The sequence below is a fragment of the Galeopterus variegatus genome, unplaced genomic scaffold (genome assembly GCF_000696425.1).
Source record: "Galeopterus variegatus unplaced genomic scaffold, G_variegatus-3.0.2 Scaffold1141, whole genome shotgun sequence".
NCBI lineage: Eukaryota > Metazoa > Chordata > Mammalia > Dermoptera > Cynocephalidae > Galeopterus > Galeopterus variegatus.
In genome coordinates, this window is record NW_007727252.1 from 118,323 (window position 1) to 142,070 (window position 23,748).

The following is a 23,748-nucleotide window of genomic DNA, read 5'->3' on the forward strand; positions in this document are numbered from 1 at the left end:
AGTCTAATAAGAATATATATATATATATATATATATATATATATATATATATATAAATAAATAAATAATATGCTTATAGTATATATATTATAGTATATATATGAATATATAAAGACTATGCTTATAAGGATTTATCTTAGAAGATGAATATTAAATATTGCAAGCCTATGACACTAATCTACTCAAACAATAAAAGTGAAGCACAGTAAATGAGATCTCAGAAACACTGAATATGTTTCTTCATTTAAAAAAAAACTTTTTAATTAAACCATCCAATTTAATGTTTTTATATGGCACTTTAGTTTTGAAGGTAAAGTGATCTAGAGACAGCTGACAAAGAAATTATAACTGCAATTCCTTGGTGAAAATGTTAATGACAGCAAAATATTGTTTAATTAGATGACTGCAGCATCTGGATTAACACTCTTTAAGAGCGATGTTCCTGTTCTTGTCTGCTTCTTCACACTTTACAGACATTTTGTCATCTCTAGGTCATTAGGAAAGAATTTTTAATGATTTTTCTAGAAGCAAGCAGTTCAAGTTACATCTAATTAGATGACAATAATAAGCCCAACACATGCAGTAGCTAAATATATACATAATTAACCAGGGAGGGCTTGTTCATCACAGAGTAAAAAAAGTGGAAAATGCTAAACAGGAGGAAAAGGTTGGGGTTGGGGAAGTTGTGCTGAATTCATTAGCTGATCATATGAAAAATAACTCAAAAACCTTTAAAAAAAATTCTCAAGTCTAATGGGATCACTTACAGGAAGCTATGTTAGCAATTGCTCTGCTATTTTCTTAATGCAAGAACGCCAGATTTTAACATCTTTTTCATAGCATTATCTAAAAAGGTATAAAATGAAGCATACATTGTATCAGGTCTACTCTGGGAATTAGAGGTTGAAAATGAAATTTTTAGAACTCTTCAAGAACGCCAGATTTTAACATCTTTTTCATAGCATTATCTAAAAAGGTATAAAATGAGGCATACATTGTATCAGGTCTACTCTGGGAATTAGAGGTTGAAAATGAAATTTTTAGAACTCTAAGCATCAGTAAAATTTTATTAAACAATCTTCTAAAACTTAATGATATTTGAATTAAAAAAAATACCCAAAACAGTTAAATAAATTATGCCATAGTTCTAAGCTGGACTCTCCTGCAGTTTTAAAAACCATGTCCTCAAAGAATATTTAACGAAATGGAAAAAGTAAAATGCGAACTGTATGTCTAGCAGGGCCCCAATGATGTACCACACACAGAAAAACAGAAAAATTACCAAAATGTCAACTGAGATAATTTACGGCTAGGCTTATGATTTATTTAACTTTAAAAATTATGCTTTTCCATATTCTCAATCTTCTATAATGAATATTTATTAAATTTATAAATAAAAACAAAGGCTATGAACATATTTATGGGCTTTAAGGTAAGTGATCTTTTAAAAATTATAAGTTTTCTGACTATTTGACAAACTTACTATGTGAAATACCTTTACAAAACTTACATACATATCTGTATGCACATATGGCCTAAGAAATCTATGTAATGCATTAGTACTAGGACACTGCTGACATATACTTTATAGAAAGTCTTATTTTTAAAAGCATGTAGAAAGGAGAAAAGTAAAACTAGTCAAGCATGAGAGACTTTAAGAAATGAAGAGTAAAAAATAGATCATAAAATGTACTTTGTATTTCATATTAAAATTCTATTTTTGGGGAAAAGATAAATCTGACAGTATATGACAGTAACCAAAATATTTATCGAAAATATGAAATTTATTGCCACACTGACATATATTTTTAAAAACATAAAGCCAGAAAGACTGTTTCATCTTTACCACATTCCAATTCTGTAACTCCTCTTTAACCCAGGAGGTTTAAAAAATCCCATATCTAGCAGTTCTGGTGAATTCACATAATAAATCAAAAAATCATGCAAACACAATGCACGAATACTAAGTCAGCTTAATTTCATAGGTATTTACTGAGCAAAACTTTCCTTTTTCTTATTGACCTAATAATCTCATTGGGAAAATAGATATAGACATAAAATGCTAAGGACACACTATGATAAATGTCAAAATTGTGATACAAACAGTGTTACAGAAGCTGTGAGTGCTACAGAAGATTAATAAAATTATCTTTAGGTATGTCTTTTATTTATTTACTTACAGTTTGTTTGTTTTTGGCAGCTGGCCAGTAAGGGGATGGGAACTCTTGACTTTGGTGTTACAAGGTGGTACTCTAACGAACTGAGCTAACTGGCCAGCCCTAGGTATGTTTTTTAAAGAATATATTATAGTTCAGAGATTCTCAGAATGTGGTCCCTGGACCAGCAGCATCAGGATCAATTGAGGACTTGTTAGAAATTAAACTTCTTGAAACTCACCCCATACCTTCTGAATCAGAACCTCTCGGGATGGGGCCCTGGGATCTGTATTTTAGCAAGCCCGCTTCTGATGGTGCTAAGGTTTGAGAACTGCTAGTATACTGGACTCGGGGAGTGCTAATGGCTGTTGTTGCTCAGCCAAGTCCCTCTCTAGAAGAGAGTCCCCTCCCCCAGTCATGCCCTTCCCAGGAGTCTGCATCCAGTGACTGCAGAGTGGAAGTAACGAGGTCCTGGCCCCTCGCTTCAAGGCAATGCAACTCTGAATGGTTATCCCAGCTCCAGGCTCCTGAACTGGAGTCTGCTTCTCCTTCTGCCCAGCTCTACTTTCTTCACTTCCCAAAGATCTTGATTCCAAGAGCCTGCTCCAATAAAGTCCCTCAAGCCAATCTCTGTGTCAGAGTCTGTTTCTCTGGATCTAAGATCTAGCCAAAAGCAGTACCAGGTTCTATATTAGGGACAATAATTCCAGGCCCAGATCTAGAATATCAGGATCTACAAGAGTCATGACAGTAAATCAACTTCAAAGGGTTCTTTTGATGAAATGTAAAAGAAAATGATAAAATTATTTTAAACCATTAATTGTTTAGGTTTTAAAAGCAGTCAATAAATGACGCCTGATGACTGGAGGTGAAATTGCATGACACCATGAATATGGTGGAGCAGCATGGTGAGCAGGTGAGTGAAGACCATGTTTGAATCCTGACTTTGTCACTTACTGCCTGATGACTGGAGGTGAAATTGCATGACACCATGAATATCGTGGAGCAGCATGGTGAGCAGGTGAGTGAAGACCATGTTTGAATCCTGACTTTGTCACTTACTAGCTCTGTGACTTGGGCAAATTAGTTAACTTCTTTGTACTTCATTTCCTCATCTGTGATGAGAACAGAACCTAACTCTTGGGACTATTGTGAGGATAAGTGGATAAATACATATAAAGCACTTAGAACAAGGTTTGGAACACTGTAAATTGCTCAATAAACTTTGCCTATTATTTATTATTTTTTCAGAATGTTGATATTAATAATTAAAAATTGTTTCAAAAAGAAATAATGTAATAAAATAAAGAAATAATAAAAAACTGTTTATTTTTTTGAATTTTATCAATAATAATTAAAGAAATGTTTTTAAAAGACTATGATAAGATATAAGCGAATCATTTCTTAGCTTTGGATTACCTAGGAAATGAAATACAATTTGTCAAAAAGAATACTAACATCTTCTCTAGAATCTTAATCTTAAGTTTCAATTAACTAACTTAAATATTTACTGAACAATAACTGTGCCCCTAAAACTTCTATGAAACAATATTTAATAACAAAATTATTATTTTTAAAGAACTCTGAAAGGTATTTTAATAAGAAGAAAGAAATGGATGCACAGTATTCTCCACAATTCAGGAAAACAGGCAATTCTAATTGCTGACATAACGAGTATTCAATCTTGGCATTAGTGAAGCTTCTTTATAAAACCATCGTCCAAATCTTCAATACTGGTGCTTGGTATAAACTGGTACTCTCACTTAAAACTTCAAGATGATGGAAAGGGAAGAATTAATAGGAATATATCCAGGAAGAGTATTTCAGGATATTTATATTCATAACTTTTCCCAGTTGTCACTCTATCTATAAGGTTCATTTTGCCTGCATAATCATCTATGTCTGACAAAATCCTTGAAGAGTTCATTTAAAGCCCATCTTTTCTATGAAGCTTTCCTTGAGTAGACTATCTCATACTAATTCCCCCCATCTTAAATTTTATTACATTTAATGGCACTTAACTGCATACTTTCTTGTGTGTTCTAAATGTTTTTATATGTAATTCTTGCTCTGATAATTAGACTTTAAATGGCTACAGCAATGGTGCTCAAGCTTTTTGCATCAGAACCACTTCAGGGCTTGCTGAAAGGCAGCTTGCCAGGCCCCACCACCAGAGCTTCTGATTCAGTACTTCTGAGGAAGAATCTGAGAATTTGCATCTCTAACAAGGCACCAGGTGACACACTTCGAGGACCATTGGACTAGAGCAAATTACAGTGATTTATTCTTTTTGTATAATGACATCATACAAAGTATCTTTTACTTCTCTCTCTCTTTTCCATACCTGCTGCCACTACCCTCATTCAAATCTTAGCCCCACATTTTCTTTCTTCTTGAAATTCCCTCTGCTTACTTTCTGGTTAATTCTTACTCATATTTTAATTCCCAAGTTAAATGTCACCTATGAGAAGCTTGTCCTGATCTCTTACAAGTAATGGCTTCCAGACCTGTGACCCTCAATGGCTTTGTATATGCTCCCACTATAACACTTAACACTTTTCACTGGAATTGCTGGTGTACGTGTCTGTTTTCCTGACTATACTCTGATCTCTTCAAAGGCAGAAACCATACTTTACTTGCTTCTGTAGTCTCAGTGCAAAATAGACTGTGTGGCACACAGTAAATATTCAGTATTTACTAAAACAATGAACAAATTGACTGTATTTAGATTTCTGCAGTACTCTCCTCACAGCTCTTTTAACTTTAAGCTATCTCAATTCTGATTTGTGCCATACATAATTATCAGTTTACATATTACACATTACTTTCCCCTCTACTCCAAAAACTATATTGACTCCTAAAAGCCTCTTCATAATCTGGTTCTTACCTATATCTCTGATATGACCTCCTTTTATTTTCTGCTTCAGCCAAGATATGATATTCATGTCCACTGAACATACCATACATATCCAACTGGCAGAAATTTGTTAAGCTCTGCTGTTTTTTCCTCCCCAAAGACACTTAAAATTTTTTCCCATCTGCTTAGCTTTTGTAGCATTCACTATTTATAGCAATTATTCAGTACTTAATATCAGTGGTCTTAAAATGCTCTTATTTCTGTATCTAAATTGTAAGTGCTCTGAGTTCCTATTCCCTATTTTATTCTTCTTTTTATCTCATTGCCTACAACAGTCAGGTTTTAATGTTTAGTTATAATAATTGTAAAGGAAGTACCCAATAAATTCAGATTCTATTAAATAAAATAGGCCCCAGTGACTCAAAAAAGAATAGGAAAACACTTACAAATTCCCCTTGTGGTATGCATACTCTGGCTCAGAATCCCAGACTGTCCCAACCAGAAGAAAGCTTATGAGTCTCTACACTGCTCAGGAGCAACTTTCAGAAGGAATCACAATGTTATCTCTATCCAGATTTAGACAGAGCATTCTTTACTGAGTTAGAGAAAAAGACTCCCAGAAAGCAACAGGCATGAAGTGGGTGGTGGCTGGAGGTGATACTGTACTATATTGTGGGAGTGGCTGGAGGTGATACTGTACTAATTTACCGGATATGAGTAAAGTGCAGTGGGAAGGGATGGAGACTAGAAAAGCTTTATAAAACAATGAACTAAATAATGTTCCATTTAGAGGGAAGAAAGAATCCCATCTTAGAATAGCAGAACTGTTTAACATGAATCCCTGCTAGACTGCAAACTGAAGTGGAAGTGAGGTAAATCACCATGCCCCCCAGTTTTACATGCAAAAGAAAATCAGAAGCCCGTCTAATGGTAGGCACTGAGTCTTGATGGAGCTCCCAAGAACAGGTAATAGAAAAACCTAACACAGGGAATCTGAAAAAAACAACTGCAGAAAAACATAAAGAGAACATTATCCTCAGAAATCAGGTAAATATCCATGTAGCTGAAAATAATATACTGCATGAACCAGAAGAAAATTTTAATAGTTTGAAATCCTTCTTAATATGCAAAAAGACATGGACTCCAAAAAATAAGAAGTTAATAATAATCTGAATCTTGGCTGGTAACTTGCATTTACAAGGATAAGCGATGAATGAGGAATAACATTGAGTTAAAGTTTTTATTGTACATAGAAGTGATAAAAAAAAGTTAATTCTTTTGGAGTTCAAAAACAAGAGAAATATAGTTTAGGAAATTTTAATTATATCTCTAGGAGAATTAACAAGAAGATGCCTATATTCTAAATAACTAAAGAAGTGGGCAAAAAATCATTCCTATAGCCAAAGAAGAACAAAACAATATGAAAAGCAAGAAAACATTAAAAACAATAGTAAGATGATTTAAGACCAAACATATCAGTTATTACAAGAGATGTAAACAATATTAAACATTGCTACTGAAAAGACTGGAAGTACAAGATAGAGTTAAAACTTGAAATTCAACTTATGCTCTTCTAGTACAGAAAGTTGGCAGATCTAGGATTCTATCCCCCTTCTCTTTGGTGTTGAAGCTTATGCTCTTTGTTACATCATGTTGTTTACCTAAATACAGTAATGAAACCAAGTTCCTAACATTTCAGATATTTAAGTTCATTCTGTCCATATATGTAAATAAGGTGCTAATTAAATACTATAACATGCTTCTTTTATCTTTGAGGGAATAAATAGGTTTCTTTAATATACACATACATGTGTGTATACTATATAAATAAATATACGAATGTAGAAGTGTACTTCAAAAAGTCTGTAAAAAAACAGAATTAAAAGGCAATAGAAATCTCCCCGTGAACTTTTTGACGTACCATCAAATATATAAATGTATTAAGTGATTAAAATGCAAAAACATTTCAACATTTCAAATAGCTTTATTGTTTCTTCTTGACAAATCAAGTTCTCTTGCCTATTTAATACAGATCTATATCACCCATATTTAATATATACCTATAGTATCCACATTCACATCTATATATGATAGATCTAAAAAGAGTAATATTACATAATTATTTTTAAAGTAATTATTATGAGAACACTGTTCTAAATTCATGATTGTGAGCACTAATTCATAACAAAATATTAATCATAGGTAAGCACAGTCATTCATGTAGTTATTTTAAATTCATCTGATTATGTAGAAGTTTTGGTAGAGCCTAATTTATAGAAGTAAACTCTTTGTAATTCAACTTGAATAAGCTTTTGGAGCTTAACTTAAGAAAACAGAATGAGGTACTTAAATCTCATTGACATGTTTAACCACTGACAACCACTGATTTAGCAGAAAAATAAAGCCACTACCCTCCTTTGATTTACAAGCATGGTACTGCTGAGGTTGATGGCAGTTACTCATCATTTAGAAAATGTAATCTGATTTTTTATTATTATTTGAAATTTTAAGAAAAAAAGATGCTGTAACCCAATCATGCCATAATACAGGTGACATCTGTACTAGGCAGAATCCTGTTGTTATTCTCCTGTCTAGCTGCTATTGCTGAGAATGACAAAGTAGTGAAATTACATTTTCCCATTATTATTTCCAGACATTCTCTGGCAATGGTTTGTTGACTCTAATAAACCTTCAGACAAAGCTGTCAGCAAAGGAACTGGCAGAAGGAGAGCAAGGAAAAGCCTCTTCAACAATAAATGCATCTAAAACCTTGGTATTAGGCTCGTGCAGTTTCTGATAAAATTTAATGTGAGCACTTCAATATTTACTCTAATGCTGTATTTGAATTCCAAAGAGGAAAATGTATTATATCAAGTCATACCATCAATGATTTTGATGAACATAAACATATTATGAGATTAAGAATGAGACGTCTTACCTGCTATGGTATTAAGAAACATCAAATATTCAAAGTTTGAAATTTCCCTTCTTTGCCAGCGCTGAGTCATATTGGAAGATTTATAAAGCTGTCGAGGAGTGGCCAATGATATCCTCCTAGCAATTAAGCATAACATAACAAACATAGTCTCTTTTAACTTATGTCTTAAAAATCCAATATTAACTCATATGTTGGTTTAATATCATTCAATTTAAGATAATTTATGGTTTATTCTTCTTAGGTGAATTATAAAAGTATATTTTAATTTTGGAAATTAGCAATGTTAGAGAATTCTATTATAGAGAAGATACATTTAATTACTCAGGATAAACCAATTTGACAGCAACCCTATTTGTAATAATACAGCTGCAAATGGGTATTTTACAAGCCACCAAGAACAAAAATGGTAAAACTATGCTCAAAATAAATCAAAGTAGCTTTTAAACAATACAGCAAATATATTCCATGCTAAAAAGCTAGATAGGTAGGTAGTCAAGTACCTGCTTGCAAGCATTTGACGTAATGGCTGTCACTGAACATTTTACACTTGCCTGTACACATAGATTGTGCACATGTGCACAGCCTCTACCTACACAATATATCTCTCTCTACCGATGTAAAGCACAACTGGAAACTTTGAAAAAATACATGGGTCCAGAAGAAGAAGGGACATAAGAATAGCTTAAGGGAATAAATCAAGGTAATTTGTGCAAATTTTGAAACCTTCCAAATTTTTGGTTGCATTTAGAAAAGTATGATAAAGCTACTGGATTTCTAAAATGATCAAAAGATGTTCCCAACCTGTTTCAATTCATGGCATATTTAGTATCTCATTAATTTTTTCATGGTGCTCCTTGGTCAAGAGCAGTACCCACCAGTTCTGCTTATTATGTAGTTAGGTCTAAACAACTCAATAAATACTTAACACCTCAACAACTAGTAGTTATTTGAAAATATAGTACTCACAAACTGAAAAGAGAAATAATATTTGTATTCCATCCTTAAATAACCACAGTTACTAATGGGATGTATGTACATGTTGACACCGCAGCTTCTCAAACCTTGGAAGCAGGTCTGACCCTACCACCTTCACTTCCTGCTCCACACTGACTTTTCATATGGCTCTTGTTTTTGAACACTACAATCATCAAACACCAGTTTCACAAAGAAATCATTGAAAAGAATGAAGTACTATATAATGTTGAAACTTAGAACTAACTCTAGCTAATAGTTTGTGTGGTATCTGACACATGTTGCTAGGTTTCCCTAAAAACTGTGAAATGCCTTGTAGTACCCCTAGGAGTCACTATGGTATCTCAGGGCTGCTCGGTGCTCAGTTTGGGAACTATAGCCTTAAGGTTATTTCCATCACTCATGGATTATTATCGAATGCGTCTATTGAGATGGAATCTTAATAGGCATCATCACTTACAGAGGAGGAGCTAAAATACGTTAGTTGAAGTAAGGGAAGGAGGAAGTATAGGAACAATCCCATACTATCTCAAATTCATATCTGAATTTTAAGAATAACTGTTTGTAACCAAATGTTTAAAATATTAACTTAATAAATTGTAGCAACCCATTCACATACAGGTATTAACATTTTTGAAGACCTTCCTCATTACATTGCAATTAAGTGAACCAACCATTTAGATTCATATGGTTCTTTTGGAGTCAGTAGTCTATTATCTTCCAAAAGTCAATAAGAGACCAAATGTGGTTAAAAGGACAATGATATAGTAAGTAAGAAAGACAGTAAAAGAGTTTCTGGTTGTATTAAATGAATTCAGGTCTAGACAAGTCCAAGAGTAATGAAGGAAATGACACATGTCATCCAGAAACCCCTATTAGTAATCTTTCAGGAATCATGGTCATTGAGAAAGATGCCAGGAGGTAGAAGATTATTCTTAAAAAGGAAAAGTTAGACCTATTTGTGAGTTCTTAATGTCAATTTCTGGAAAAATTTTTGAATTGATGATTAAACAAATACTTTCTAAGCACTTGGGAAAGGAAGTACTGATTGCTGTGAGTCAGCTTAGATTCAATAAGAGCAAGTCTTGCAAAACTAACCTCATTTTCTTTGATAGATTAAATGCATTTTTTGACTTGTATTTTATATAAGTGCTTCATTATCTAGTAATGTCTTAGCTTAATCTTGTTTTTCGACTACCAAATATCCTGAGCATGTGCATACATGTCAGGCAATTGGTCTTATACTGTAAGCTTAGAGAGAATAGACAAGTTGCAATACAAGGTAAGGCCAGTTGAATAGCACATAAGAAGCACCTCTGCAATTAGGCACTGTGCTAGGTGCTGTAGATAAAAAGGTAAATAAAACACAGCTGCTATCTTTGAAATGTCTGTAAAATATAGCCTACTTAAGGGAAGACAGACAAAGATTAGTTTTCCGTTCCACCGATGCAGTGCTCTACAACAATCCTCAGGGACATAACAGGCTAGGTGGTAGACGCTATTGTTTGTTTACTCAGAGCCAATCTTCCTTTCTTCCTCATCTGCAGAAACCCTCTTTTGTTCAGGTAGGAGGTGGCATGGAGCCAGAGGTAGATTTTCCATAAATTCTAGGGAATGACAGTAAACTCATTCCCCTTTGGCAGTGATTATTTTAGGGGTAGAAAGATCACCCCACTCTGGACAAAGGGACTTGAGCGAAAGATTGCCAGAGGCTTCTGAGAAATATATTCTTTCCTAAAACAGAGAAACTTAGAGAGAAATCCTTTGTGTCTTTTTCCTAATTTAATGCAGCTGTGTGAAGATGTGGTGTCTGGAGCAGTAGTGGTGATTTTGTGAACATGAGGCCAGCTGAGAGTCCTGATATCACTGAACCTCTGAACCAATCCTGCAACATCTTAACTCCAAATTTTTAACTTTTATATTAAAAAAACCAAAACAAACACATACACACTAAAAAAAACCCCTTATTTTTAAAGTCACTTTTAGTCAGGTATTCAGTTACTTGGAGCCAAAAAAAGAGTAATTGTTATCAGCAATGTATAAAATTACTATGCTTTCTACTTATACTAGTATCTTTTAACAAAACAAAATTTCAAAATGATTCTTCTAAAGTACCAAGATGAAAGATTTAGGAAATGGTTAAACTACACCATAATTAATGACCATTAATCTTAATAAACTCTAAGAGTTTTATTACTTTAATGAAGAAACATTTGTACATAGCATTTATAAAAACATAATTTATATGCTATTACACAGCAATTAATCACAAACATCTTAAGGTTTTTGGTATGTTTCCTATAAGATTTTAACAGGCAAAAAAATTGTCTTAATTATATGCCAGCTGTGATATGCAATCAACTTTTTAACTTATTTATATATGTGTTAAATAAAATTCCGCCCTAACCATTCTGTCATTCTCAAAATAGTTGTTTTTACAACTTCTTTCCCTACAAATAACCTGCAGGGAAAGAAAATTCCTTGGTCCTTGAGATAATTATAATAGTCTAACCATATTTACATTTCTGTATGTAATGTAACATATTTCATATGTTTAAATATGTTAACAAACCATAGATAATCTGTAACATGTTATAATTACCTGGCTTGTGGCAAACCATAGCTGGTCCCTACTCCAACCCGTGGCAAGCTATAGACAACTTTTTTTACTGTCGCTTGATCAGGGAAATTAAACATAACTGAGGCTGTGGTAAGAAGAAAAAACCAAGATTTAGAAAATCACAGGAGAGTTAACCATCAACTTAAGAAATCATTTTCAAGTGCCTATCATAACTTATTTGTAAGGGTACTGAATTTTCATAAACAATTAGCTTTCTGTATAACCCCATCCATGATAAACCTAGGGTTAATATGTTTGAACAAATTCTTATTTTCAAAAAAGAATTTTTGTTTGTTTTAGCGAGGACATATCAAAGAGAAAAATAGAGTAGGAAAAATCAAGACAGCATCACACCATGAAGATAACATCAAAACACGAATACATTTTTGTATAAAATATTTAAGGGGGCTTACTTCGGTTTGCCATAAATACTTCCAAAGCAGTGTTTTGTAGAAGATAACGTCTTGAAAATACAGCGCGTATCTCGCTGAACATCCATTTTCCATGAAGTCCCTCAGTGTATGCAAGAACCTAAAATAAACAGTTTAAAAGGAAGTGTCAATCAATACAATACACATTTAAGACTTAGTCTGACAGTATCGTAGATAATGCTGTATAAAAATTTAAAAATTAGGGATTGTCTTCCTGAATTCATGATATATCATAACACTGTCAATCATTTGATAGTGTACATTTGTAAAACTTCTGCCCTTTTAAGTCGTTTGGGTTGGCTCAGGAGGAAATAAAGGAGTAGGAAAATTATAAGGACAATGTTCTCTGTGACAGAAAATATATTATAACTTTTGGGTTTTATATGTAATTAATTGGACCAAGTAACCTCCTGTGATGTATACCGTTGGTTCCTTACAATATCTCTTCTCCCCTTTCTTCTTTGCTTAATGGAAGCCCACTTATCCCCAAAGTACCCATATGGTCAACAGAACATGATTGGCTTAAGCCAGGGGTCAGTAAATTTTTTTCTGTAAAAGGCCAGATAGTAAATATTTTTAGGCTTTGCAGGCCATATGGTCTCTGTTGTAATTACTCAACATTGCCATTGTCACATGAAAGCAGCCATAGACAATGAATAAATAAATGGGTAGGGCTGAGTTCCAGTAACACTTTATTTACAATAAGGGTGGGCTGAATTTGGTCCTGGGGCCAGAGTTTGGCTGACCCATGGTCTAAGCCAATCATGACAATGTTATTTCCTGCTTTCTCAAATTCCCTTGCAACTTTGGGGAAGGACCCAGAACTGGCTAATGAGAACAAAGCCACAGGCAGTTTGGGATGTTGCAGAAGAGCTGATGAAAGGAATCACATGTAGTTGGCACACTGCTTTCCCCCTCTTGCTTGAATGGAGATGTGATGGCTGAAACTGTAGCAGCAATTATGTAGCTATGAGAGGAAGGCCAAGGGACTCCCAGGAAGGTTGGACCTAATCCTGAAACAATCTCAGTAACCATCCATATCTGTACTTCTTGTTACATGATACAGACAAATCCTTATTTGATTAAGCCACTGTCATCAAATCTGCAACAAACACATTCCTTCCTGATACACAATACATATTAAAAATATCTAAACACTTTTTCTACTTACATTGTATACTCTGTATAATCTACTGCACTTATATTTGCTTTGGTAGAGATAAAAACTACTTACTGAGTTTACATACATTATATTACTTAACATTTGAAAACAAGTTATGAAGTTCCTTTTTACACTTCTTTTCTCTAGGGAAAAAATATATATAATACATGTTTATAATCTTTTGGATCTTTTCATTTTTTGAAAATCCCGTTTTCTTTTTTCTTGGCAGCTGGCTGGTACAGGGATTGAACCCTGGACTTTGGTGTTATCAGTACCATGTTATAAACAACTGAGCTAACTGGCTAGTCCCCCAAAATCCCATTTTGTAACCCTTCTTTCGGTTTTGTCTTTCCCTAGATGTTGGAAGGTTTTTGGAGGCAGTCAGACATCCGTTTAAATCCTGATCAGTACCATGTTATAAACAACTGAGCTAACTGGCTAGTCCCCCAAAATCCCATTTTGTAACCCTTCTTTTGGTTTTTGTCTTTCCCTAGATGTTGGAAGGTTTTTGGAGGCAGTCAGACATCCGTTTAAATCCTGAAACATTTTGGAGCCAGTCAGACTCCTATTTAAATCTTGCCTCTTCAATTTACTAACTACAGAACCTTTGAAAAATTATTTAACTCCATCTGATTTCTGTCCTCTGAAAAACAGTGACAATAATACCTATTGCTGATTAGTTTATGCAGAGACAGTGAATGTAAAGAACATGGCCTAGATATGAAGTTCTGTTAATAAGTCTGTATGTCCTTGTTGTCAAGCATAACGTGACAAGTATTTCTCAGTTTCTTTTTTTTTTTTTTCCCTTTTTGTCTTTTTTCGTGACCGGCAACGGATCGCAACCCTATGTGACAAGTATTTCTCAGTTTCTTTTTTTTTTTTCCTTTTTGTCTTTTTTCGTGACCGGCAACGGATCGCAACCCTCAGTGTCGTGCCCGTACCGGACCGGGACCGGCAACAGGATCGCAACCCTCGGTGTTGCGCCCGCACCTCGCTCAGCCAGTGAGCGGCCGGTCTGTATGTGGGATCTGAACCCTCGGCGGGAGCGCCGCCGCGCTCCCAAGCGGCGCACTATAGCAGTGCGCCACCGGGCCGGCCCTATTTCTCAGTTTCTAAATTCAAAACTTCTTTTTATACAACTCATAAAAGGGTAATTTGCCACAATTTATATTTGCAAATTCTTAGTTGGCTATAATGGTTTCCAGATTTGAATTTCATTGATATAGCTTTTTAAAAAGGAAAGGGATATTGACATAGGATTGCTAACTTTCTTTTTTTTGTCAAGTAGGAGAAATTTTAAGACAAATAAAACAGCCAAAACAACAAAAACTATCTTAAACTATGAACACTGTTTCACTAAAAAAATTAAAATATTAAGGCCATTTGAAAACCCAAACAGTAAAATGAGTACAATATCAGAAACAAGGACAGCTCTCCCATGAAAGCTGTGTTGGCACTCTTATATCAATACTTGTGTGCCATGAAGGTATCTGTATTTATATATCCGTGTTGGTATCTGTATGTCTAGATGTAGATCTCTCACATGTACATACACATGGTTTTATTTTTGCTCCTTTTTCTCTTTGGGAACTATGATGTCATGAATGTTTGATGAAGCATTTCTTTCCATTAAGCCTGTTATCAGTCTTTATGTTAGGTACAGCAGGCAGGTAGCAAAAAAAAAAAAAAAAAAAAAAAAAAAAAAAAAAAAAAAAAAAAAAAAAAAAAAAAAAAAAAAAAAAAAAAATGTTAATTTGACTACTTAAGTGCGCCATATAAAACTCTGTCTTACAAATTGTGCCAATTATTAATTTATGGCATTCCAGGTCCAGATTCACCCTTAAATGCCTGCTCTGTGAAAATGAATATGTTCCCTTTAAATATTTTTCCTTTGCTAGCTGGCATGACGTTAAACTTTGTCAGGAAAGGGAACTAAAGAGACAATGCAGGAGAGAAGGGTTTTTCTCTCAGGTTCTGTTGTGCTCACTCGGCAGGCTCCTGATGCCTTGTGCCCACCTCCTGTGGTGTGTGATGGCCAACACCACCCAGTGACTAGCAGTTCTCCCAGCACTCCCCCACCCTGGGCAGTTTTGAGCCCAGTGCCTCTGGTGAGACACCTCCCATGAACAGCTGCACCATCTCCCTAGAGGGTGGATTATTGGAAAGTTCCAGAGGTCAGAACTCAGCAAGCTCCTCCGGCAGTGCACCAGAGTGACTTCTCTTTCATTTAGTGAGCTACAGCCATGCTCAGGAGGGTCTCTTCCTTGGGTTCTAGGGTAACCGTAAAGGTACTGGCTGCTCCTTACATGTGCTATTCCTATATTCTTTAGGGTTATCTTTATTTCTTACTAGCATTCCCTTGTTACTCCAATCTTCTGTCATAATTTACATTATAATTATTCATACACTCTCCCTGTCTAAATTGCTATGTGGTTCTCTCCCCTGATTTGATTCAGACTGATACCCAAACTATTTTCCTACCACCACTCTCTTAGCTCCAGACTAAGACTACTTAGTCTTCATGGACTCTCTGAGGAAAAGGAAAAAGAAGGAAAGAGATCAGTAAAGCTTGCGGGCAAGGAGAAATAGGAGAGAGAATAAAATTAAAATAAAATTATTTTGCTAGTAGCTCATAAACAGCGTAGAAAGCAAATTCTGAAAGATAGATCCAAAGGTCCCAAGCTATTACAAATAGTGGCAGCAGCATCCGAATATATGTATAGTCCTTACCAAAGGGGCCATGGGAAGGAAAATTTCATATATATATATGTTCTTATATACTTTATAAAAAAATCTAATTACAGCCAGTCATGTTATATTTAAGCATTTGAAATCCTCAAAAAGGCTCATAAAAGAATGCCCTGAGCTAGCCATAATTCCCTGCCAGGAAACCCCATTAGAACCCAGCGCCTTTTTCTCTTTTTTATAGCAAGCGTCCTCCTGCTTTCCTTCCTTGTTTCCTTCAAAACTGATTTAAAACTGAAATACTTCCCAAATTTCTTTATTTAAAAAGTTTCATTACCTACTACATTTTTATTTTAAAAAGACTTTATATCTACTTTTATTAGCTGCTTTTCCTGCCACCCAATTTAGAGTTAACATGTACTCCCTTCTTTCTATTTTGTCACTTTAATTCTGTGAATGGAAATTATTTTCTTATGTGCTTATTTTTTGTATGTCCCCTCCCCATGTCATGAAAGTTCCATGAGAATGGGATCTTCAGATCCTCATCTATCTTATTTACTGCTCAATAAACAGTGCCTAAAATTGTGCCTGGCACATATGTGCTCCACACACATTTGTTTGTTGAATAAACCGCGCGCTGGTTATAATATAATAAAGGGCTGGCTGGTTAGCTCAGTTGGTTAGAATGCAATGTTGATAATACCAAGGTTCATGGTTCGGATCCCCTTACCAGCCAGCAGCCAGAAAAAAAAAGGGGGGGAAAATCACTATGGGAAACTGATATGGGTTGAATGTCCCCTTCAAAGCCATGTGGAAGATTAATTCCCAAGGTGGCAGTGCTGAAAGTTGGGGCCTTTAGGAGGTGATTGTATCATGAGGGACCCTGCCTTCATGAATGGATTAGTGAATTAATGGGTTATCAAGGCTGTGGACTGGTGGCTTTATAAGGATAGAACATGAAAGTGCTCTTGCTCAGCCCTAGCCATGTGGTTGCCTGCATCTCCATGGGTCTCTGCAGAGTTCCCACCAAGAAAAGGGCCTTCACCAGATGTGTCCCCTGGATCTTGAACTTCCCAGCCTCTTGAACTGTAAGAAAAAATATTCATTTTCTTATAAATTACCCAGTGTCAGGTACTGTTACAAGCAACAGAAAATGGACTAATACAGAAACTGACAAATAATACATAAGGTGAAGGTTGCAAAGAAATCTTACAAAGTGAGTGCATTTCTGACTCCTTTGCTGGATTGGGAAAAGCTCTCCGATATGGCCTTCAGACTTCTCATTTCTATGTTCTAATGGTATAGCCCACCAAACACCTCAACTGACTTTAGATTTAATCGAGACCTAAAAAAGCAATCTAAATAGTAACAACTGGTTTCTCTTCCCCAGTAGTTTAATTTGCACCACCAAGGAACTCTAGACTGGGTTATACCCCATTCTGAAAGACCCTGCCCCTGCAAAAAGGGGTTCCTTTATTAAAGAGATGTTATGGAAGGGCTTTAAGCTAAGGAGTTTTCATTTTACATCATAGACTTATGCCTCTCACATAAGAAAATGTATACTGAGGTGCATCAAAGAATATCATCTAGCACCCCTTCCTGAGCATCGATTTTACTTCTGGTAAGTAATGTAAACCATTTTTGTAGTAAAATCAATACAGATAGGCTGGAAAAGAAAATGCAAAAAATGATGACTATTGACTTCCCAGCATTGACACTAGCATTCAAATAAATTATGTGACGGCCATGGGCTTCCTTGGACATGTCCCAAGTCTTCTTTTCTCTGCTCTACTCAAAGGCAATGGGAAAACTCTTGAAGCTTAGTAGGAGGGTAGCAGTGAGATTGTAGACATACCACTTGTGAAGCACGTGGAGGATAAAGTGGAAGGTTGTGAGACTGAAGGCAGAGCGACCAGATGGAACATTACTTCAGGCAAGTGATGATGAGTTTAATCAATTTGTATACATTTCAGAAATGTAAAAGAATATCATTTATAGTCAATTAAATACTCAGTTTATGGCATATATCTATAAAAATCTGGGCATCAAGCCCAGGTCTGAAATATGATCTGATACTATAAAATTGTCTGTGTTTTATTTATACCTTTACTGGTTACATAATGTTCTATGAGTTTTAGAACCTTCTATAATAACTCTTTAAGTTTGTTTTTCATTATAGTTCAAGATATTTTTCTAAATCATTTAAGCACTTTCATCTATACTTGAGGTTTGTGGTTTTTGTTTTCTTTCTTAAGTCAAACTTCCCTAATCATCTCGTTTGTGCCTGCCTGCTTCTCCAAATTATTTAATATACTATGAAATCTAATCAAATACTGTCCAATTTAGTTCCATTTTCTGAAAATTGAATAAACAATTTTTATTACATCATATAGGTCATAAACAAGAATATTAAAGCATCTTGATCCCAAATCTTATGGAACTTTGTGAATTTGTTAAGCAACCAATGAACTATTTGGATCTAAATGCTTAGTATGCAGGACATGTGAAGGGAGAAAGAGTTCATGCTAGCCTTATACCCTGAGGTCCGCCCCAGTAACTTATGAACTGAGGCACACAGGAAGCAATATAAAACAAATGTAATAGAGGCCCCCTATAAACCACCTACCCAAATGTGTGCTTAACACGTATTATCTGATGATTGCGTTGAAGAAAAATAGGGCTGCTGTGCAGTCATGTGTATCAGACACGTGTATATTGTCAGGAACATGTATATCGCTGTCAAATCAGTTTCACATTTTTTTTCCTTTTAAGGCAGCTCATATTGTACAACCTAAAAAGTACTTGTTCAGTGATAGCTTTGCTGATCTCAAATCATCTAACACATATATTAGAGCAAATGTTACAAATACTTTTTTCTTTGAGTATGAAAAATGTAAATTTTGCTTCAAGTTGTATTCTCTGTTTGGAATTGAAAACACTGCAGAAGTCTGGATATGCTTTTGCAGTGTTCATGAGATGGTCATTCAATCAACACTTGCAGCTGCAGCAGTTTAATTAAGGGGCTTGTAGTACAACGTAAAGTTAAAATTCCCCATCACTTTTATAATTCCATGTAAATTTGGAATTTGTGGTATTGGCTCAGAATTACAGGAAATATATTCAAGATGGAATAGTTCAAAAGAAATTTCAGATGTGCATTCACATGTGATCATCCCTACTGTTTTCTTATCTTCCAGCTGAATGAAGAGGATTTCAAGGCCCTGAGGGAAAGTGCAATCACAAGATGGAAGATGCCTGAATTCTAAAATGACCATGTGGAAGACCATCTGTGACTGATAACTGCTGTGTGGCACACGGGGTGAAGATGTGGGAGTACGGCACTGAGTCTCCTTCCTCCCACTTCTCACCATGTCTTGGTGATGCTATTTCCCCACCAAAGACATGAAGAAATATAAGACAGTATAGTAGTTCCCCTTTAGCTGCAGAGGATATGCTCCAAGACCCTTAGTGGTTACCTGAAGCCACAGATAGTACTATACACACTATGATTTTTCCTATACATACATATCTATGATGAAATTTCATTATCAGGCACAGTAAGAGATTAACAACAATAACTAATAATACAATAGAACAATTAAAACAATATACTGTAATAAAATTTATGTGAGTGTAGTCTCTCTGCCTCAAAATATTACAATATTTTCAAATCTTGGTTAACCAGGGATAATTGAAACCTTGGCTAGCCAAACCATGGAACCAAGGGGGAACTCCTTTACAGGTTCTCTTTCCCATCTCCTTTTTTCACACTGCCATTCTCCCATTTAAAAAAAGAAATAAAAAGAGGTACCTCTCTAGGGTGTATTGACTAGTGTATGAGAACTGCTGAGGGGTTAGGAGCTTAAACAAAGGACAATTCAAAATACTGATGGAGATATTGGCAAGTGTATGCTCCCAATGATCGCATTAAAAAAAAATCGTTTTGAAAGTCAGATGATTTCCCAATTCTTTACTTTCAAAGAGGTAAAGTTAGATCTAATTGGGCTGTCAGTTGAAGGATAATTAAAAATAATTTTTGATGATAGATCACTAGGTGATTGTTAGCATACATCTTGGAAGAAGTATAAAACATTGAATAATATTGCTATAATAAAACTTCAATAAATAATAAAAATGATTTAAAAGAAAAAAAAAAAAAAAACTTCAAATCCTTCTATTTATTTATGTAGAGAATGTTTTTCAATACTTGTATAAAAAAGAAAGTTAGAAGTAGCTCTCATGTTGGTTCCTGTACTTTTCTAGCAGTAATATTCATATGTGGATTTATTATGCATCTCATTAAGAGATAAATTTCTAATATAATTTTACTTTTTATTTTTAATAATTATTGTTCAAAGTTCACAATATATTTATGTTGTCTGATTGTACACTAATAAATATTTGCAACAATAATTTATTCCAGAATGAAAATTTTAAACAGAACTTTATGGTCTTAGGAATTAAAAAATTAAAACTTTAATTACTGAGCATGTGCACTTTTTTGCAGATCAGTATAATATAGTAATCAATAAAAAAACTTTCAAGCATCAACATTTTAGATTTGATAAATTTGGGAGAGGAAATTGAATGGAAATATAAGTTTAAAGAGAGAAATAATATAAAATGTCCATTTGAAAATATAGCTTATTTGTATATTTTTAAATCATGATAGTAACTGAGTCACTATTCTATTGGGTATATTTGATTCTATTGGGTATATCTGAAAAGTGATATAATAATTTCATTTTAAAAGAGCAATATTTAGCATATACTTGCTATTACATCCTTTAAAAATGTTTAAACTTGTGAAAAACTTCAGGTGTTAATCTAAACATATATGAGATGGTATACAGTTTTATAAAATTCTTTTATAGGATGAGTAAAAAAAGTTAGAGGAAAACTGCAATAGACTCAGCCCTGCGCAATAAAAAAATTCTTTAAATATCTGAAAGAAAAGTTCACTTTAGGCTTTTATTCAATTAATAATGAATACAACCACCAAAATAAAACATCAAGGTCAGGCACTATAATCAGTAAAATCTCACATGGACCAAAAAATTGATCATTGAATCAAATCTTTTCATAAATTTATATGGAAAAGACTTAATCATGATGAAAGAATTCAGTAACATAGAAGTGAAAATGGGGAAATTGGGAATGGCTTAACTGTGAAGTAAACAAAAATGATCAAGAAATTAAGCTGGCAAAATGAAGGTTTCCAGAAAATTCATTCTCAATAAAAATTTTAAAATGTTGCTATAATTCTGAGGTTCTTTCTGCATTCATAACCTGGTCATTATTGGTATATGGGCACAGGGTATATTGCAGAGACAAACTAATCAGCCCACCATTGAGAACTTTTTATTCAATAATCTTGATTTTTGCTCTAATTCATCAATTTATGTACCTGCTTACCCTAGCGTAAGACCTCCCTCTGTCCACCTTTCTTACTAGCTGCGAGACCTCAGGCAAGTTAATTTATTATTGATTCTTCAGTTTCCTTATCATAGGATGGGGAAAATAATAGTATCTAACCTCAAAGTGTGGTTGTGAGATTGACTGAGATAACTCTTCTTAAAAATGTTCAGTACAGGCACCTAGAAGTGCTTACCAAATGCTAGCCTACTACTATAATTATTCTCTACCTTTTTGTGTGCATGTGTACACACACACACACACGCACCCACGCACCCACTCCCCAGATCTCTGTTTCTCTGCTTGGTTCTCATCTTCATCAATGACATTACCAACAAGGGCGTAGTAAACTTGGACCACAGGATATAGTTTTTTACTGAACTAATAGTCATAGCTATTGTTACTTTAGTGGAAGTTTGTATTCAGAAATTATCCAAAATCACAGTACCAACTTCTAACTATAAAGCTTAGCTATTTGGGACATCACCTACCACTCTCATTATTAGCAGTGATAACTCCAAGTAGGCTTCTTGCTATCTTATAAATAGCCCATAATTAGGCCAGCTCTTTTCTACCACGCTTGTCCTCATGATTTATTAATTTTGTCTTTTTCAGTTACTTTCATTTAACAAATATTTATTGATTGATTTATCAATTTTGTCTTTTTAAGTTACTTTCATTTAACAAATATTTATTGATTGACCACCATGAGCCAGTGGTGAACAGGGAGGTAGAGTCCCTTGACCTCCAGAAGTTCACAGTCTGGTGGTCTATCACCAATAATGGGCAAAGGAGGGAAAGTGGGGAAAGATGCATGCCCCAAGCAGGAGCAATGTGCAAATCAACGTGGTGCTGAAGGCCACTGATCCAGTCTGTTTGCGCATATACTGCAAGGGGGAGAGAGGTGGAAAATCAAATTAGAATCATAAAGGGTGGGGTGGGGAGCCAGGGGCTAGATCACATAGATTAGGTTAGAGTTTGGACTTTGGTCTGAGAACAATGATGAGCGACTGTTAAGATTTTAAACAAAGAGGTGAGATGATTAAATTTGCCCTTTAGAAATCATTGCTGTGGCTGCAGCACAGAGAGAATGGTGGAGATGCTGTCCCAATAATCTATGTAAATGGTATTTTATAATCACTAGTAGGAAATCATGAGTACTTTCAAAGGAATATTATTTGTACCTCTCCAATAGTATCTCTCACATTGTGGCAAGTATTTTTAAATTGATCTACTTTATTACATACATCCCCTAAGAAATAGTAGACTTTCATGAGGTTAGATCCTGGGTTGTATTTTACTTTTGTATTCCTTACAGAACTTGCACTTAGAAGGAACTTGACCAACTTTTGTTGAGAAAAGTATTTAAAAATTTGACTTACAAACAAACTGGGTTGCAGCTGGAGTCCTCTGTGCCTACTTCATCTTCAAATACATACTCTCAAAATTATAGTAATACTCTCAAAATTCAAAAATGATATTGGCAAGCTTGCTTCATTTTTGTCCTATTCATGAATATCCCCATGTGTAAACATTACATCTTTGGCTGTGTTTCCTCGTTTTCTCAAGTTTGGAACACTCTAAAATCTTATATTTTCCCCATGCTGTTAAGGGATGGGGTGGGGTGGGACAGGGGAAGACCAAAACTCTAGCTATTGGGAAGAAACTAGTTTCTAGCTTCTAGTATTTACTTTCATTTCCCTACTGAGTAAGTTAATTTCTCTTGTATTATTCTGCCTAGTGACAATTTTTAATATGTATAGGTCTTCTGTCTTTAGACTTATTTTCTTCTGTTTCAGATCATTTGGAGTTCTAAGTTAGAGGTTTTTCTTTTAACCAATTACAAGATCTGATTTTGCAGATACTAAAAATTGTCAGCACAAATTGTTCTCTACTTTAGAAAATATTTCAGGTATCAAACCCACTACTTCCTTGAGAATTTCTTGTAAGCCTGGTTGTGTGGTAGTGAACTCCAGCAGTTTTTGTTTGTCTGAGAAATATACTATTTGTCTTTCATTTCAGAAGGTTTGGCCTTGCTGGGGTATTCTTGGCTGGGAATTTTTGTCCTTTAGTATTTTGAATATATCATCCCCTTTTTTTCTGGCTTTTAGGGTTTCTGATGAAAAGTCTGATGTTAGTCTGATTGGGGCTCCCTTATAGGTGACTTGCCGCTTCTCTCTTGCAGCTTTTAAGATTCTCTCTTTGTCTTTGAGTTTTGCTAGTTTGACTATAACATGTCTTGGAGAGGACCTTTTTGGGTTGAATATGTTTGGGGATCTTTGGGCCTCCTGAATCTGAAGATCTGTGACTTTCCCTATACCTGGGAAGTTTTCTGCTATTATTTCATTGAATATGTTTTCAATGCCATATCCTTTTTCCTACCCTTCTGGAATACCCATGATTTGGATGTTTGAGTGCTTAAGGTTGTCTGTTATCTCTCTTAGATTTTCTTCAATTTTTAAAATTCTTTTTTTTTTTTTTTTTTTTTTTTTTTTTTTTTTTTTTTTTTTTT

General features: G+C 34.7%; 1 protein-coding gene across 1 annotated transcript in view; it reads right to left on the reverse strand.

Moving 5' to 3' along the window:
* NBEA (neurobeachin) overlaps positions 1-23,748 on the reverse strand; it is a 438,994-nt gene that overhangs the window by 111,306 nt on the left and 303,940 nt on the right. Inside the window, 3 exon segments of the mRNA XM_008575128.1 lie at positions 7,952-8,067; positions 11,526-11,628; positions 11,957-12,074. Of these exon segments, the coding sequence (XP_008573350.1) occupies positions 7,952-8,067; positions 11,526-11,628; positions 11,957-12,074 (337 nt within the window).